This window comes from Akebia trifoliata, chromosome 7 (assembly GCF_017979445.1).
Source record: "Akebia trifoliata isolate Shusen 1 chromosome 7, ASM1797944v1, whole genome shotgun sequence".
Classification (NCBI taxonomy): Eukaryota; Viridiplantae; Streptophyta; class Magnoliopsida; order Ranunculales; family Lardizabalaceae; genus Akebia; species Akebia trifoliata.
This window is the reverse complement of record NC_141381.1, coordinates 25508929-25528764: the sequence shown is the minus strand read 5'-3', so window position 1 is coordinate 25528764 and position 19836 is coordinate 25508929. Positions and strand designations below refer to the sequence as shown.

The following is a 19836-nucleotide window of genomic DNA, read 5'->3' as shown; positions in this document are numbered from 1 at the left end:
CGATAGAAGTTCCCCTAAAAATTGGACTAATAAAGAAATTTCACTTGTAAAAATATATCTGTATAATCGAAATCCATATATCCACTCCATTCCAACCATCATATCATAACAAATATATATCATTTACAAAAAATACAACTATAATTACAATCTAAAAGTGTACATACATCAGATACACATTCTACATCGATCGACAGTTATCAACGTCATAAACACTAACTCCCACTCTTTAGACATATACATACAAATAAACATAATAGACATGATTCTAATATATACAAGGAAATTTAAAAATATACAAAAATAGTTTCATTAAACTCCAATCTCAGCTCACATATAACAGAAATAACATTTATCGTCCTGATTCTACGATCCCTCTATATAATGTTCTCCATCAAGAATAGACATCTCGGTAGTTGGGACATTTATAAGTTTTGGTTGGTAGGGTCAATAATAGCGAATTTACTCAATAATAAACTCACATTTCAAATTAATAATCTTAATATGAATCGATAAATAAGCTAATTTATTATAAATAATGTAGGTTTTTAAATAAGTAAATAAAAATGAGGAATACTCGAAACAGGCTAATCTTTAATAAAACAGTAATGAAATATCTTCATCCTATAATAAAATAAAATAAACATAAATATTAGATAAAAATATCAATCATTGTAATGTATTTGATAAGAATGACGAGATACATGATCGATACAAAGTATTGATATATTGATGCTTTAGTACTTAACTAGTATGAAATTCACCGTTAGTTCCTGATTTTATGGTTGGTTTGACAATTTATCATAATTGGTTAATCGTGTTTTCCGACTCATGTTGGTCGTTAATCTCTAACGGAGATCAATTGTTTGACTATTATAAACTATAAATGATCAGTTGACAAGTTAATTTCATCATACATCTATGGTTTGAATGTATTTTCAATCAATCTAGTAATCTATAAATCATCTTTACAATATAATTTGTTGTTTTCCAATAAAGATAAGATAGGAATTTCTCGATAGTAGGTATAATGGTATTATCAAGTGGTATCCCATACTACCGAAGATAATATCAAATCCCTATTATTTTAAATTAATTGGTTATTTTCGAAAAAAGCTACCAATTAATCTTATAGTTGTTCATTATTCCTTTAATGAAAAATAAAAATAATAAGTATATTTTTCAAAATTCATTTGAGATAAATTAAAATAAATTTACAAATGTGAAAACATTCTCAGGTATTTTAGAATTATAAGCATGCAATAATATCTTGAAAGTAGTAAATCATAAAACAGTAAACATGCAGATACACTGTCTTACGATTACCATTCTAATTGCATCCCATGTTCTATTACATAGTACTAAAAAATACTTTAAACCTGAAAATTTTCCAATACAGGCACATATAACAAAAAATCTCATTCTCGATTCTAACCAATCGAGAATTTCATTCTCGATTCTAACCAATCGAGAATTTCATTCTCGATTCCATTTTAAATTTAAATATTTCATCATTTTTTTTATAGTTTATTATCCAATGAAAATTGTTCATTTTAGATTCCATTTTAAATTTAAACATTTCATCATTTTTTTTTATAGTTTATTATCCAATGAAAATACAATTTCAAAATAGGGCATCTTAACCATTTTTAAAATGAACACTCTAAGAAAATTATTATGAAAATCAATTTGTTAAACAAATTGATTGTCTGGTTACACTATCCCAAATTCGTTTATTTTTATTCAATAACTTTAAAATATCAGAAAAATACATATAAAATGAATTACTATACAATTTGATGCATGAATTTTGAATTTAAATCAATAATAAATTTGAAACAAACAATCAAAATTAAAATAAAATAGATTTTATTAAAAATTATATTGCGAATTTAAAATTATAAGTTTCCTACCTTCTTAGTTGGATTTTACATATCCTTACGACATTAAAATGTTTTTTCTAGTTAATTTCTTGGGTGATTTGACAAAATAATCCGGTGACTAAGTAGATGATCATTCGACCGATGACGGGTACAAACTAAGGCATATCATTCAGAATATAAAAAAGATAGGAAACTTCAAAGATTTGTGACGACGACTAGAGAGGAACGAAGATGACAATAAGGGGAGGAACAAACGTCACTACCCCCATCTCTGAGGGAAGAAAGGTACCAAGAATATGAATAATGAAGAGTAGTACACACAATAGCAGCGATATACAGTTCAAAAGCTTGGATGGGGAACATACTAAAGTAATGGTCAAGAAGATTCTATATAAAGTTGGGTTATACCAGGTAATAGTAGGGGTAAGCGTGGCATGGGTACCAAAGTTCGTATGGGAGGGTAAAACAAGTATGTTTACTTAGAACGACCTTCAAGGGGTAGTCACGCCCCATTACGATGCCTTGATAATAACACTCCCAATTGGGAATATGAATTTAAGGAGAATCCTAATCGACGTAGGCAATACAGCCAATATCCTCTTTTCGAAGGTCGTAAGGAAAATGGTGGTGTTAGAAAGCCTTGAACCAGCTAGAGCAATCATTTTCAAGTTCAACGGTGCTTCAACCATCCTCGTTGGAGAGTTTAAGCTCCCGATAGCTATTGGACCAAAGGTCATTATTAAAAGGTTTATTGTAATTGATGCCAATTCGGTTAACAATGCTATCTTAAGAAGAAGATGGAACAACGACGTAAAGGTAATCCCATCAACGTATCATCAAGTAGTGCGATTTTCGAGTAAAAATAGGCCAATAGAGATTATGGGGGATCAAGAGATCTCATAGAGATGTTTGATGACGACACTTAAGGTTGGAAAGGTTGTTGAGGTAGTACTAAAAAAAGAAGAAGGAAGTACCCACAGGAGATTAGGAGCAATAACACTTATAGAGGGGGCCGTAGAAAGAATGGGTAGTAGTAGCGGAAAAGATAGTAGAAGTGGACCACAAGGAAGAAGAAAAAATGAATATCGGGACAAGCATACTCGAGGAACAGTGGGAGGAGTTAGTATAGTTTCTGAGGTCCAACAAAGATGTCTTTGCATGGTTGTTCGAAAACATGCTCAAGATAGACCCTCTCATCGTGAGCTACCGATTGAATGTGGAAGCAACAATCAAATTAGTCTGATAGAAGCCAAGAAGGTTATCTCCCCACCTAAGGTAGGAGGTAAATGAAGAAATTAGCAAGTTTCTCAATGTAGGATTTATCTGAAAAGTCGAATATCCAGAGTGAATATCAAATATTGTAGTAGTCCTGAAGAAAGATGAAAGAGTCAGGGTTTCGATCAACTTCACCAGCCTTAATAAGGTGAAGGATAGTTTTTCGCTCTTAAAGATTAATTGACTGGTTGATTCAACTTTGGGGCACGAAATGATGTCTTTCATGGATGGGTACTCGGACTACAATCAAATCTTCCTACCTTTCGAGGATCACAAGAAAACATTATTTGTAATCGAATAATGGTTTTCTATTATAGGGTTATGTCGTTTGGACTAAAAAAATATAGGAACAACCTATCAACGATTGGTAACTAGGATGTTCAAGGATATGATCAGAAAGACGATAGAGGTGTAGATAGATGATATGCTGGTGAAAAGCAAGTTGGCAAAAAACCATCTCAAGGACCTCGGAAAAAACGTTTGCACTGCTCAGAGAATACTGAATGAAGTTAAACCCAAAGAATGCACTTTCAGAGTCTCATCAGGGAAATTTATCGGGTATATGGTTACACAAAGGGGTATAGAGGCTGATCAGGACCAAATTAGATCGCTAATAGAGATGCTGAATCCGAAGAACTTGAAACAAGTGCAAACTTTGACTACAAGGATAAGGGCTCTGAACATATTCACTCAAGAGTATCAGACAGGTGTCGACCACTATTTGAATTATTAAAGAAAGGAAGGAGATTCGAATGGACCGAGGAATGTAAAATGCTTTTCCAGAACTTTAAAAAATACCTCGAAGAGCCACCCATACCTAGTACACCAGAGAAAGATGCCGATTTGAGAATTTATCTTGCAATAACGACACTCTTAGTAAGTTCGATTTTGTTCAGAGTAGAAACTAATTAAGAAATCCTAGGAAATACAAGATTTTGGGGATTTTATTATTTTTTATTTGGAAGTTGGAACTACCTATTTCCAAGGTTCAAGGTAATTAAGTCAATATTTTTTGGGATCTTATGCTCTAATTAAGAAATCCCCAGGGCATAGGAGATTTTGGATATTTTTTTAAGATTAATTTTTATTTGAAAATTGGAACTACCTATTTCCAACTTGAAAGACAATTCAAGTCAACATTTTTGGGGGTCTTATGCTCAGCCATGGATTTAGGAAATCTTATCTCCTATTTTATTTATTTTTGATTATTTTCAAATAAAAAATGTCTATTTTAATAAATAAATAAATAATTGCATTCCCTCGTCAATATTCTAACGTGAATACAAGATATCCATCCTAAATATGCTCGGTTCAAATTTTTTTTATTATTATATAAATTTTTTTTGGGGGTCTTGCATCTTAGTGAGGTCTTAGGCGGCTACGCAAATGACCTGATGCTTGAGCCAGCGCTAGGGTCGGGCATTTTATAACCATTCAAATTTGATGTCAGGTCACTTTTACTCCTTAATAACCACTCAAATTTGGTCCTTAAATATGAAAGTACAGGCATTTTATAACCACTCAAATTTGGTGATCACTTTTACTCCTTAAAAGGTGGGGCATTGCCATTTTGAGTGGCTAGCCCTCTGAATAATTTACTATGTTAACTCTAAACAATTATAATTTTAAGTCCTACTTATCTTTCTAAGTAAGAATTTCACCCTTACGAAGCGTCTTGGGCTTAACTTGTGGCATCCAAAATCATGATTCGATGCTTCAACATTGTATAGGACAAAATTTTAAGAATTTCGAAGAAAAAAATTATTATTTTAATTTTAAATTTTGGAGTTAGAGCTCATTTTGTGGCATCCAAATCCATGATCAGATTCAAGTTTATAAAGGCCAAACATTTATAAACTTTGAAAAAAAAAAATTAAGTAATTAATTTTCATCATCGATTTTAACTTTAAATTTGAGAGTAAATGTGGAAGTTCGGTAGTTGTATATTTTCAAAACCTTGGATCAAGTACAAAAGTTTTTTTTTTTTTAAAATGAGTTTTTCCATGAAATTTAGAGGGCTGTGGTGTTGGATTGCCAACGTGATTATCCATTTGAGGAAAATGACCCTTAATAAGGCTTAAAATCTTGCTAAGTTTGAAAGGAAAGTGTTAGTGGAAAAGAGTCGATCTTGTCCTTTCGGTATTCTTAAAAACCAATATAAACAAGTGCACAATACTTTTCACTTTGCATCCAAAGCAATAAACAGCAATAATCTCTCTCGGCTTTCTCCTCAAATTTTGGGCTTTTTGTCTCTGTATTGGGCCAGGTAATCATCTCCCTTTTTCCCTAAATTATGCTTCATGATGGATCATCTTGTGATTATAATTCTCTCTTTAGAACATGGTTTTAAAACTCGGTTTTACATCTCTCTAGTCCATGCCAAATACCGAATTGTCTCTGACTAGTTTTCCGATACGTTTGAGATGTCTTGTTCAAAAATGAGAAAAATGAGCATTAGATTTTAAATCTATTCCAAAAAATAGACTTGTCCATCCATCTCGTCCATGCCCAATACCAACAGACGACTCGAGTGATATGTCTCAGTCTCAGATTAGTTTTGAAACCATGCTTTAGAAGAAAAGGGGGTAGTTTAAATACTATTAAAATTAGTTCATCAACAAGACGTTGACTGCAAGTCAACGGCTACTCTTGAAATTTTGCAATGAGTGTTAATATCCCCAATTCTGTCGGGGTATATTTATTAGAATTCCCTTAAAATTGTGTAATTATGATCTTTCAACCCTTGCCATAAAATGGCTTTAATAAAAATAAAAAAAAAAAAAAAAAAAAAAACTTTCGAACTTGGTCCAAGGTGTTGAAAATGGACCGCTGTTGAGCACCCAAATCTGAAATTAAAATCCAATGGTGAAAAATAACTTTTTTAAATTTTTATCACAATTCATGGAATTTCATCCTCTACAGCATAGAATTGGATCATGTTTTTGAGTGTCAAAAGTGATTTAATCAATAAATTTCGTTTTTTTCACTGTGGGCAAGAGAGAAAATTTTTCTTTCTAATTGTTTTCGTCATCCGTGCCATATGTCAAACGGGTGTTGCGCTGTGAGTAAAAAAATCACTCAATTTATATATAATTAAATGAAATCTTTTCCTTGCTAACATAGTATGATTTTTAAGTCCAATATCACAGCCCTCTTAAGTTAAATTGAAAAACTCATATCTAAAAATAAAAAATAAAAATAATTTCTTTTGAACTAACTCCAATTTTTTTAAAAATGAACGGCTGTCAAACTTCCACCTAGCTGCCAAAGTTAGTCATGACTCATGACCGACACAGCTAGGCCAAAGATTAACTCAGGATCAATTATGCTTTGATGGATGTTTAGTTTGCTCATAAGGAGGGGTTCGTAAGGTTTAAATAATCAAAGAATCCAAACAATCACTACATGAAATTGGAAAATTCAATAAAAAAAATTGACAGACCAAGGCCCACTAATTTTAGAAACTGAATTTTGACAGTGTAGGACCATCGAAATTCTTGATATTCCCAGATTTGACGGCTTAGAGCTGTCGAATTTTTCCCATCCTTCATTAATTTGACAGTTTTGGCACATTGAAAAAAATAATTTGACAATGAAAAATTCAACGCCAATTTGACCTCTTGGTCCTCAACTCCCTTTTTTCCTAAATTATGCTTCATGATGGTTGATCTTGTGATTATAATTCTTACTTTAGAACATGGTTTTAAAACTCGGTTTTAAATCTCATCTAGTCCATGACAAATACCAAATTGATGTCAATTTCAATGTTACCAGAGCATTTTCCTTTAGTAATATCTGCATTAAAAATTGGTGATATTTGGTTTGAGTTGCGATCTGGTAAGGTTTCCCATTATATAATAGAAATGAACAATGTCTACATGACACTTTTTCATTGGAGACTAAACATATCAGGCTGCATGCCACATGAAGAACGGCTTGGTTAGTAGCCCAATATGTTTAAAACTCCAATTAAAACGTGCCAAGTAGACATTGTTTCTATTATAGGAACGAGACACCTTATCGTATCCTGAATACAGATGGGCCAAGCTTGTGCTAGATTTTTTCGGTCGAAAAAGGCTCAATACAATTTCTCTAATACTTATGGGATTGGAGAAGGATTGAATCTCTCAATGCCTCTCTATCCATTGTAATAAAGATATGATGGGTGACTGTAGCTTACTATTAACTGCAACTCACCATACCAACATCACTCACTGAATAATGCTATTGATTAGGACGGTCAATGGATCCGTTCTGGATAGGGTAGGCCTCGATTTGGGACCAAGCTAATAAGGAATAGATTGGATCAGGAGTTGACCTAATAAGCATTGTATTGAACTCATATCTAGTCTCAATAACAGGATTCAGACCCAATCCAATGTCAATTAGATCAGGTCCGGGTCTGGATCAACCCAACCCATTCAATATAAACGAACTTCATTATTTAAGTAGAGTATATAATACAATTTCTATACATTCTCACATTTTATTGGACATGCCCCTATTAGATCTGGACATAGTTGATGCTAAAGTGTTCCGATAAGTTATGGGAACAGAACCTTATCTGATGGGGTCCTCATTGGAATCCAAATCTTCAGTCTAGGACCGAAGTTTGGAATAGATCAGATCAATTGCCAGCCCTACGCACTATTGATGGATTTGCTTAGATTGTATTGAACATGGAAATTTATAAAAAGTTTAGCAATTTTTTTAAATGATAAATCTATTGATGATTACGTCTTTCTCATGTTCGCATAATCAATATTTGAACAATGCAATCAAATGTTTGACCATACTATTTATTTTTAAATAACCTTTCGCATGTTTGGTTAAAACAAACAGGAATAAAGATGTCAAACAACAATGGAAGTGATGAAAGAATGGGAGAAATTCATGTTTCTTTTGAAATTAAACATGCCAACAAACTATTAGCTGAGTCAATCAAGAGAAAAATTCAACCAAAACCTTCACAACGTCCAAGTATCTATAAAGTTTCCCCAATTCATAAACAAGGAAAAGAAGAGATGTTCATACCTAACGTAGTATCTATTGGCCCTTTTTATCATGGAAAAGAAAGCCTACAAATCACGGAAGAGCATAAAAAGTGGTATTTACATGCTTCCCTCTCTCGAAATTCGGCAAATTTGGAGGAATGGGTAAACGCAATCGGGGAGATGGATAAAAACGCTCGTGAGTGCTATGCAGAATCAATCAACCTCAGTCGTGATGAATTTATAGAAATGATGTTACTTGATGGCTGTTTTATACTTGAGATATTCTACTTATTTGCAAAGGAAGTAGAGATGGACGAAGAAGACCCCTTCTTAAGTACAGGTTGGATGACTTCTAGATTACAACAAGACTTCATATTACTTGAAAATCAGATTCCTTTTTTTATCTTGGACTGTTTGTTCAACCTAACTAGGGTCTCTAAGGAAGGAAATCGCTCACTCAATGAACTTGTAATGTGCTACTTTGAAAGTATATTACCTACAATTAAAAGATTCCAAGTACAATCTGGCATCCATGGCAAACATATATTGGACTTGATCACAATTTTCTCCTTCCCCCCTATCAATCACAAGATATCGGCGATTCTCCAATATGGCGACACACTTATTCTGCTACAGATCTTTGGGAGGCAGGAGTGGATTTCAAGAAGAAGGACAATGAGGACAATGGCAAGGAAAACGGTAACAACAACGGTAACGTTGGACTACTAGACATCACATTCAATGAACGTACAGGGGTGTTAGAAATCCCTCCTTTCTTTTTGGGAAGAGCAACAAGTTGTCTTCTCCAAAATCTCATTTCGTTGGAGGAATATGGTCGTGATTATACAAGTCAGATCAAATCTTATGTTAGATTTATGGATATTCTCATCGACTCTCCGAAGGATGTAATATTACTTTGTAATAAAGGGATTATGGAGACCTTCAGGGACTATGAAGAGGTTGCGCGTGTCGTAAATAGGTTTGGAAAAGACCTAATGAATGAGGATTTTTATTACGATGGGCTGTACCACCGAGTTAATCAATATTGCAAAACTGATTGGCATAAATGGCGCGCAATCTTGATACATAATTATTTCAATTCTCCTTGGTCAATCATTTCAGTTGTTGCTGCCTTCATACTTTTAGTTCTAACCATATTACAAACTATTTTCTCCATTCTTCCTTAGAGACACCCTTCTTCTCTTTCCTCCAAAGTCACTCCCAGTTCTTGTAATATCAATGAACAGTTGTTGTATTGTAGTAATTACCCTTTGATTTCATGTATTCAACTCTTAGTTGTTTCTCTTTACATATTCTAAGATGTTTGGTTATTTTTATAAATTAATGAATGCATATTTTGGAACAGAACAGATCAGATCAGATCAATTGACAGCCCTACTATTGATGGATTTGCTTAGATTGTATTTAAGATGGAAATTTATTAAAAGTTTAGCAATTTTTTTTAAATGATAAATCTATTGATGATCACGTCCTTCTCATGTTCACATAATCAGTATTTGAACAATGCAATTGAATGTTTGACCATACTATTTATTTTTAAATAACCTTTAGGCATGTTTGGTTAAAGCAAGCAGGGATAATGATGTCAAACAACAATGGAAGAGATGAAGAAATGGGAGAAATTCATGTTTCGTCTGAAATTGAAGATGCATACAAAATATTAGTTGAGTCTATCAATAGAAAAATTCAACCAAAACCTTCACCACGGTCATGTATCTATAAAGTTTCCCCAATTCTTCAACAAGGAAAAGAAGATATGTTTATACCTCAAATTGTAGACGTATCATAAAGTCAAAAAAACATGTTTGTTGTTAAAAACTTTTCCGGGAAGCCAAAAACTATGTTTTTGATAAGCTTTGTTGGGGCTGCTTTTGAGCGGGAACCACTAATAAAAGCCAATACCGCAAAATCTCTTCTTAACTCATTGATTAAACAACAAAATCAATTCAACCCTCTTTCTACTACTTTTTCAGCTACTTCTATAATAAACAAGATTCTCCTAAAAGCAACTGCCTAGACTCTAAACTTTTGCTTATCCTAGACACAGAATCCTGAAGCTAAAGTTGAAATCTATAATAAACAGACTCTAATATACCTCTATCTTTTTTCACTAAGACAAAATGATATAGGGATTATTGGAAAAAAAAATGTTGGATAATGCTAACGTTCCACATAAGGTCTTGGACGTTAGCATTGTCCAACAAAAATTTTCAAATAATATTTTCCCATCATTTTGTCTTTTAGTGAAAAAGATAAATGTGTATTAGTCTTTTACATAATAATTGGTATAAGCATTTAAGTATTTTGAATTAAATATTTTTATTGTAGTAAATGATTTGACAATAAATACCAACATAATAAATGCATTTATTGCGTAAATGATTAACATGTCCTTGTCTTTTTCATTTAAAGATAAAATGAAAAAGGGTATTACTGAAAAATAAAAGTGTTGGATAATGCTAACGTCCCCATGAGATTTTAGATGTTAGCATTTCCTTATATATATTAGACATTATATTTAAATTTATGAAATTCATTTTGAATTTATATATCAAATCGGGATCGACCCAATCTTACTTTTATCGAATTGAGTTTGTTTCGATAGAACCCAACCCAATAAGCACCTGATCCAAGGTTTATTGGATCAATTCCAAATCTGAGTCAGTTCTATCCAATCCAAACCTGATCTATTGACAGTCTTAATCACGATCAACACACCCAAGCCAAAGATTAACTTGGGGATCAATTATGCTTTGATAGATTTTTAAGTTTTTGCCAAACAATGGGTTGGTAAGGTTTAATGAAAGAATCCATATTTACCAGAGAGACATAGAGGGAAGTTTCCTTTCTCATCCTTAAAATAAAATGAATATTTACAAAATATAATCCAATTCTAAATAAAAATGAATATTTACTATCGTCCTCCCCGCACTATATAATTTACATCTATATAAATATTTAAATTGGATATGGTTAAGATAGTCTTAAATGTATATATTATATAGTCCCTTTGCCATTGAATTTTTGAATCAGCTGTTCCGCTATATAATTTACATATAATTAATTTATTTTAAATTTAATATTACCAAGATACCCCTAAATGATAGTATTTCAACTCTTATATAGGGTCAACATTGTCTATTCAGTGTCCTAAAGATCCAACATAAACAAGTGTACAATACTTTCCACTTTCTATCCAAAGCAATTAACACCATTTTGTTACTTGTAAAAACAAATAAAAAAATAAAAAAAGATAAATTAACACCATATGTGCTATATTTTAAAACATAAGGTCACTGATGTTATTTTTCATATATATATATATACCTTTTTCATGCTTATTTAGTGGATCATGTCGCGAGCAAGCTGTTAACATTCATTAATTACCCAATCTCATAAGATATGAAATTGAAACTAAAAAAATTCCAGCCATGTCTAGGGTTGTTATGGATCAGATCATTACCTAAAGTTTAATTCATTCCGATCGGGGATTTGGATTCTAATAAAGTTCGAATTTAATATCTTATCGGTTCATTCTTGGATCCAATAAAATGTGGGAAGGTATGTAAATTATATACTATACGTTATGTTAAAATATATAAATTTCATTTTGATTTTATATATCAAATCAAGTCTGACCTTATACTATTTTTATTGAATCCAGTTTGATCAATTCCAAATTTGATCTGATCCTTATTGGAGTGATACCAAATTGATCTGATCCTATCCGATCACCAATCCATTGACAGCCCTAGTCGTAACATACAGAGCCATATCAAAGATTAATTTGAGGATCAATTATACTTTGAAGGATTTTTAAGTATGTGTCTAACAGTGGGTTGGTAAGGTTTAGTGAAAGAATCCAAATTTACAAGAGAGATGGAGAGAAGTTTCGTCTTTTTAAATAAATAAAATATTAAAATCCCATTAAAAGTGGTTTAGAATTGTGAATTGTTGATTTTTTTATCTTTAATTTGTAAATATTTTTAATGGGTTTAAAAGTTTCAAATTAGGATGATTTTCATTACACAAATGTATCAGATTCTTTGATAACCAAAACTTGTAAGATATCAGATTGAATCTAAAATATTCCAGCCATGACGTTAGCTGTCAATGAGTTGACAAGGTTTTAATAATGAAAGGATCCAAATAATGAGTTGGTAAGGTTTAATGAAAGAATCCATATTTACTACTTCTCTCGTCCTTCTCGAATAAAAAAAATGAATATTTATAAAATATAGCCCATTTGTATATTAAAAAAAATAAATGTATACATAATAATGTCCATTATCCATAGGTCACATTTTTAATAGGCTCGCCTGCTATAAAAAAAATGAATATTTATAAAATATAGCCCAATTGTATATTAAAAAAAATAAATGTATATATAATAATGATTATTATCCATAGGTCACATTTGCTTTATGCATGAAATTTTTTTTCCATTATTGAATATTTTTTGTTGACTCTAAAGATTGAATAATCAATCCAAAGAGATATTTTTTCTATCTATCTCTAAAAACTGCTATCTTTCTTGAGGTTTGAAATTGTGAAGTAGATAGAATCTTAAGATTGAAGATAAATTATTATTATTATTATTTTTTAACAAAACAAGTTAAAAATTGACATCGAGTAAAACAAATCAAGGGTTTGCCAATTCCAATGTCTTCTTTGTAAGTTCAATTTTATTCTTGAGTTTGAAGGTTTTGAAGTAGATAAAATCCCAAGTTACAAAATTTTTAATAGAAAAAGTTAAAGATGACACATGGTATTTTATTTAAAGAATTAAGGGTTAGTATAATATTTAATCTTCTAAAGTGATGTGGGCCCACTTCAATGTTTGTTGAGTAACAAGCTTGAGAAAGTAGGTTCCCTTGAAATTGTCAGAGGTACTCTAAGGGAGATTTTTAATAAAAATGCAACAAATAGATATAATTCATAAATATTTCTCTCGAGAAATATTTGTAAAGAAACAGAAGTGACTTTGAAAATAACACTGTGCAGATATTGGTCAAGGTAGTGTTATAGGAAGTCAGTGTAGCACTACTCATTTGTAAAAAAAGGTACATACCACCCTCTTTGGGAAATAGTTTGAAAATGTATCTATTTCACTAATTTAGAAAAGTTTGAAGTCATTTTCCTTGATTCTTCTTAATTAGAGTTTTGTGGAAGTATGATATGATAGATTTTTGGATAGAAAAATATAGGACTTTTTTCAATGAGTTAAAATACCTTTATTTATATTCATAAAAGGGTGGTCCTAAAAATCCATGATTTATTGGTTAAACCTATTAAATTAATTGAATTACCTTGCAAGGTAAACAAAGAAGTAACCCCCAGTCAAAATTAAAACTCATCAGTAATAAATTATGGAGAAACCCTTTCCTTACTAAGATAGTGAGGAAAAAGGCCTTACTAAGCCTCAGCCACTGCCAAAAGGACCTTGAGATGCATAAAACAAGACCTCCAGCCGATTTATTACAAATATCGAGGACTTGTTTAATTCATCTCCAGGTCCTTTCGATGGTGGATGAGTATTAGTAAGACCTTTTCTTCCTCTTTATCAAAGTAAGGCTAGCCGGACTCTAAATTATACTTTGATGGGCTTGTAAGTTTTGGATCTAATCATGAGAATCATGTCCTCATTGTCTTTCTCTTTTTCTATTTTTATTTTGTGAGCATGACGATTTTCTAAAAGAATCCATACTTACCTTAGAGATGGATGAAGGTATCATTTACAGTCTTTCTTAAAATTCCTATAAGTAGGAAGTGATTCTAGTAATCAGATCAATGGTTGTGAAGGAGCATTTCTAACTTTGAGGTGCCCAGAGACTAAACATCACCCTTTTGAACGTGGAATTTGACATAGTTGTAAGCTATTGGAGGTATTTCTAGACTCTGCTCTATCTTTAGTGATTTATGTTTCAATCTTGAGCATATGACTTATGTTTAGGAAGCCAAAATGGAGTCAAAGTTTTGTCCCATATGATTACAAGTTTTGCATGAGCTGATTTTTTGTGAGGATGATTTTTATGGTGAGGAGATAATCCTTACAAAAAATTAGCCCATTCTGAAACTTTTAGACCCATCACAAGTATTTTACAAATTAACACTAGAAATTGATGGTCCACGATTATTCAATTTGTTAATTGGGGTTAAAAGTTTCAAAATGGGCTGATCCTCTCAAAAAGTCAACTTATTCTGAAACTTTTAGTCCATATAAGACAAAATACTTTGACTATCTTGTTGACTATCTTATTGGTACTCTAAGATAAATTTGAATCGGTGGATTTTGCATTTACACCATCCAGATTGTGCGTGTGAACATATGAATTCATTTCCATGAGTTCTTTTTTCCTATGTGTGTGTGAGAGAGAGAAAGAGAGGGTGCAACGGGTAGAAATCTACGAATCCAAAATTATTTATCAAACACATCTTTAAAACATTTTTCAAAAAATAGCTTATACCAGTTTTGGTATTTTACTTTTTGGGAGATTTAGATTCTCCATCCATGTTTTGTTGAATATTTGAGATACCCCTAGATGTTTTAATTAACATACAAAGAAGGCCAATAAAAAGTTACCTAAATGCTCTCTTCTTCAAAATCAATCAGAAAATCTTGGATTTTACACTCAAAAATTTGTCTTCTTCAAGTGCTAGAACCTCTAAGATAAGTTATGTTGACCTATTTTTCAACGTTGTCTTGAACCTCTTATAAAATATCCTTAATTTTTCCATCCAAAAAATCAATCTTCTTTCACTTTTATTGGAAATTGAACGTCAAATTTTAAAAGTTTGGAATTTCCCGGTGGATTTTGTGCAAATTGGGGTGTGCACGAGTTGCTTTTATGAACACGGGTTTTTTGAAGCTCGGGCTTCTCAAGTTGTAGAACATGGGTTCCTTTTGTGAGTGTGGGCTCTTTGAAGCTCAGATTTCTCTAATTGGGGAACGCGTGTTTCTTTTGTGAGTGTGGGCTCTTTGAAGCTCAGATTTCTCTAATTGGGGAACGCGTGTTTCTTTTGTGAGCATGGGCTCTTTGAAGCTCAGGCCTCTTAAGTTGTGGAACGTGAGTTCCAAGAGCGTGGGCTCATTGTTTTTGAAGCTCGGGCTTCTTTATTTTTGGAATATTTCGAAGCTCTGGCTTCTTAAATTTTGCAACGTAGGTTCTAAATCGTGGGCTCATCGTATTTGTTAAGCGTGGGCTTCTTTTTTGAGTGTGGACTCTGGGTCTTGGACTTTTAATCGTACTGAACTTTCGAGTTGGGGTATGATTCCAGGCAACTCGGCTTGGAAATCTTACACTAATTGAAAAGAAAATTACATATTCTTTCCCCTTTTAATCATCAGGATGCAAGTCGAGTTTTTTTTATTAAAAAAATACTTTTTTGTTGCTATGCTTGCAATGCCTCTCTTATTCAATTGAATAATAATACACTAAATTACTGTAGTTCACCATTAACTGAGATCACACCATATGAACATCACTCACTGAATGATTCTATTAATTAGCACTGTTAATGGATCGAATCCAGATTGCATTGAGTGGATTTGGGACCAATCCAATTAGGAATGGATCAGATCTGAAGCTGATCCAATAAGTATTGGATCGGACTCTTATCAGATATCAATAACAGGATCCAGACCCAATCCAATGACAATTGGATCAGATCTATATTGGCCAGATATAAATTGTAAACAAACTAAATTATTTAAATAATATAATTTACATAATTTCTCACATTTTATGGGAAATGTCCGTAAGACATTGGGATATGGTTGACAGAAAAGCGTTATGATAAGAACCTAATAGGATTGGGTCCTTATTGGAATCCAAACCCAAAGTTATTGGATTGGAACAAATCGGATCAATTGGAAGCCCTACTATTGATGGATTTTCTTAGATCATATTGAACATGGAAATTTATAATAATTTTTTTTATAGCAATTTTGGTTAAAATAATGGATAGATCGATGACCATATCTTTCTCATATACAAAGTTAATATTTTGACAATGAAATTGTATGTTTAACCTTACTATTTATTTTTTTAAATAACCTTTGCATGTTTGATTAAAGCAAACTGGGATAAAGATGTTCAACAAGAATGGAAGTCATGAAAGAATGGGAGAAATTCATGTTTCTTCTGAAATTGAAGATGTGGCCGACAAAATATTAGCTGAGTCGATCAAAAGAAAAATTCATCCAAAACCTTCACAACATCCATGTATCTATAGAGTTTCCCTAATTCTTCAACGAGGAAAAGAAGACATGTTCGTACCTCAAGTAGTATCTATTGGCCCTTTTCATTGTGGAAAAGAAAGCTTACAAATCATGGAAGAACATAAAAAATGGTATTTGCATGCTTCCCTCTCTCAAAATTCTGTAAATTTGGAGGAATGGGTCAAAGCTGTTAGGGAGATGGAGAAAGAAGCTCGTGATTGCTATGCAGAATCAATCAACCTTAGTATTGAAGAATTTATAGAAATGATGTTACTTGACGAATTTATAGAAATGATGTTACTTGACGGTTGTTTTATCCTTGAGAGATTCTACTCATATAAAGGAATTTGAGATGGCCGAAGTGGTCCCCTTCTCAAGTACAAGTTGGATGACAACTGTATTAAAAAAAGATTTCATATATTACTTGAAAATCAGATTCCTTTTTTTATCTTGGGCCGTTTGTTCAACCTAACTAGGGCCTCAAACGAAGGAAATCGCTCACTCAATGAACTTGTAATGTGCTACTTTGATAGTATATTACCTACAATTAAAAGATTCCAAGTACAATCTGGCAAACATATATTGGACTTGATACGCAATTTTCTCCTTCCCCCTGATCAATCACAAGATATCGGTGATTCTCCAATATGGGGACACACTTATTCTGCCACAGATCTTTGGGAGGCAGGAGTGGATTTCAAGAAGAAGGACAATGGTAATGGTGGACTACTGGACATCACATTCAATGAACATACAGGGGTGTTAGAAATCCCTCCTTTCTATTTGGGAAAAGCAACAAGTTGTCTTCTCCAAAATCTCATTTGCTTGGAGGAATATGATCGTGATTATACGACTCAGATCAAATCTTATGTTAGATTTATGGATATCCTCATTGACTCTACGAAGGATGTAAGATTACTTTGTAATAAAGGGATTATGGAGACCATCAGGGACCATGAAGATGTTGCACTTGTCGTAAATAGTCTTGGAAAAGATCTACCATATGTGGATTTTTATTACGATGGGATGTACCACCGAGTTAATAAATATTGCCAAACTGATTGGCCTAAATGGCGGACAATCTTAATGCAAAGTTATTTCAACACTCCTTGGTCAATCATTTCAGTTGTTGCTGCCTTTATAATTATAATTCTAACTTTATTACAAACTATTTTCTCCATTCTTCCTTAGAGACACCCCTTCTTCTCATTCCTCCAAAGTCACACCCAGTTCTTGTAATATCAATGAACAGTTGTTGTATTTTAGTAATTACCCTTTTGATTACATGTATTCAGCTCTTAGTTGTTTCTCTTTACATATTCTAAGATGTTTGGTTGTTTTTATATATTAATGAATGCATATTTTGGTCAATAAATTTTTTTTTTCCAATGATTATGTGGATCCCTTATGGGGAAATTGAATATATTTTGTTAATTTTCTTAATGATTCAATTTGTTTATTTTTGTACTTACAGTGAGCCATGTTTCATTAAGAAATGTGTCTGTTTGTGTGTGTGGAATCGCTACTGTTTACACTGCTTGGAAAGTAAAATAATAGTTCATTAGTCTATGATGTTGGGGAATTTAAACCCTTGAACAAGAATTAAGACTAAAAATCCAGGATCTAGAGGAACAAAGGTCACGAGGATTAACGAATCCAAAATGTAAATAATATGCCTGTTTGGGAAGACGAAATGACTGTATAGTGGCTATAAGATCCGATGCCAAATAAAGCTCAATCCTTATGGAATCTTCAATTAACCTGAAAAAGAATAACCAATACAGTGGAAAAAGAAGTACTGCCACTTCCTTTTGTACTAAATATGATGGAGATTAAATCTAGCGTACATTGGAAGGGGACGACTACCCTTTTTATAAACAAATCAATTGGTTTGATCTAGTATTTCTCAGCCCATCATAGGGAACATGGATCTGGGTAGAATTACTCAATGTGGAATACCATGATCGTTAAGCAATTGGTACTGCACCAATTTTATTATACCCCTTTTATTTTACACAAATTGCAAACCCATCCTTTTTAGAAAAGGCATGCGTTGGTCATAGAGAGGTTGTAACGAAAATAAAACTTTGCAATTGAGGATGACTCATTTAAAAATATGAGACCCACAAGAACTAAAAGAAACTGTGGATCATATTAAAATCGAACCAACAATCTCCCACTTGACTCATTCATGCATTTGAGTATTTTAAGAAAATTAAACAAACATGGGTTGTAACCTTTTAAAGTTGAGTAGCCACGCATATTATCAAAACTAATTTTTGGTATGAACTTTTACTTTCAATTAATCTCAAAGTAGCACTAATGATAGATCGTCAAAGTACAAATTGTTCTCTATGACACCTGTAGATACGCGAGCTTCGAAATCTTTAGAATTTTGACCTCATCTACATGGATTTAGGAGTTGCCACCATTCAATTAATGTGTGAATGGGCACCATATGAAATGTTTTGAAATCTATTTTTCTTTAAGTTGTAGTAACTCTCATATCCAAAGGATAGGGCAAACTTGGATTACCTTTGATATACCGTATAGGTACGAGTCTAGGGTTGTAGCTTTCATAAATAGTTTAGCATCCCACGAGATAACCGACCACGTACTAGTACTATGTTGACAATCGGGACATGTGACTGTGCAGCTTACAATAGGTCAAAGGCTCAGGTCGTTCCAGCCTGGGTGCATCGATATACCTTTTCAGAGTCACCTAATCAGATGGTACTGATGTCCTAGTTTGATATACCTTAAGATACGTGACTGGAGTTGTGATTTTCATGAATGACGTCGTATCTCCGAAGAGACTAGGACACTCACTAGTGCCACATTGGCTATATTGGAACATGCAAGTGTGCAAAACAGTAAACGTACTTGTGGTGTGTGCAATATAAGGTGGGGTGTGCCCGGGGCATTTTTTCAAATAAATGGGTCCGTGGGCCATATCAAACAACAAAATATGGATATCCCATAGCATCAAAAATTAAGACCAAGGCATGCACATAAAAAGTATATATCAAACAAGATCATGACATGTTAGATAAGCGATTAATCAGTATAGTACAAGGAATAATCAATCAGATCCAATATTGAAACAGGTACAATTTTTTTTTTTTTTTTATCTATGATTCATTAAGAATCACTTTAGGTGATCCAACATAAATCAAGATTCTAACAAATATTGAATTGATGATAGAATGATGGTTGTAGGGATAAGGAGCGATGAACCCTTTTTTTTTAAATTAAAAAAAAAAATTAGAAACACATCCTAAAAGAAAATCAAAGAGAAAGATCCTAGTGCCAAATGAGCTTGCTCTCATAAAATAAATTAGGAACATTAACTGTGCTAATACCAGATAAATTCGGATTTTCTATGAATTAGGAAAATACAATCTGAACTTGCATCGATGATATCTAAGGCTCCCGATAATGA

General features: G+C 32.6%; 1 protein-coding gene across 1 annotated transcript; it reads left to right on the top strand.

The window, feature by feature from the left end:
- Window positions 1-8332: 8332 nt before the first annotated feature.
- Window positions 8333-17585, top strand: LOC147398569 (UPF0481 protein At3g47200-like). Its single transcript, XM_086446739.1, has 3 exons — window positions 8333-8492; window positions 8789-9131; window positions 16928-17585. Exons 1-3 carry the CDS (start codon window positions 8333-8335, stop codon window positions 17583-17585), a joined length of 1161 nt encoding a protein of 386 aa, XP_086302865.1.
- Window positions 17586-19836: the final 2251 nt, after the last annotated feature.

Excerpts from the sequence above, each read along its gene's own strand:
- LOC147398569 (XM_086446739.1), top strand. The coding sequence starts at position 8,333 with ATGGATAAAAACGCTCGTGAGTGCTATGCAGAATCAATCAACCTCAGT. Across the intron at positions 8,493-8,788 it reads AGACCCCTTCTTAAGTACAG|ATCTTTGGGAGGCAGGAGTG; the intron begins GTTGGATGACTT and ends ATTCTGCTACAG. Across the intron at positions 9,132-16,927 it reads GTTGCGCGTGTCGTAAATAG|TATATTACCTACAATTAAAA; the intron begins GTTTGGAAAAGA and ends CTACTTTGATAG.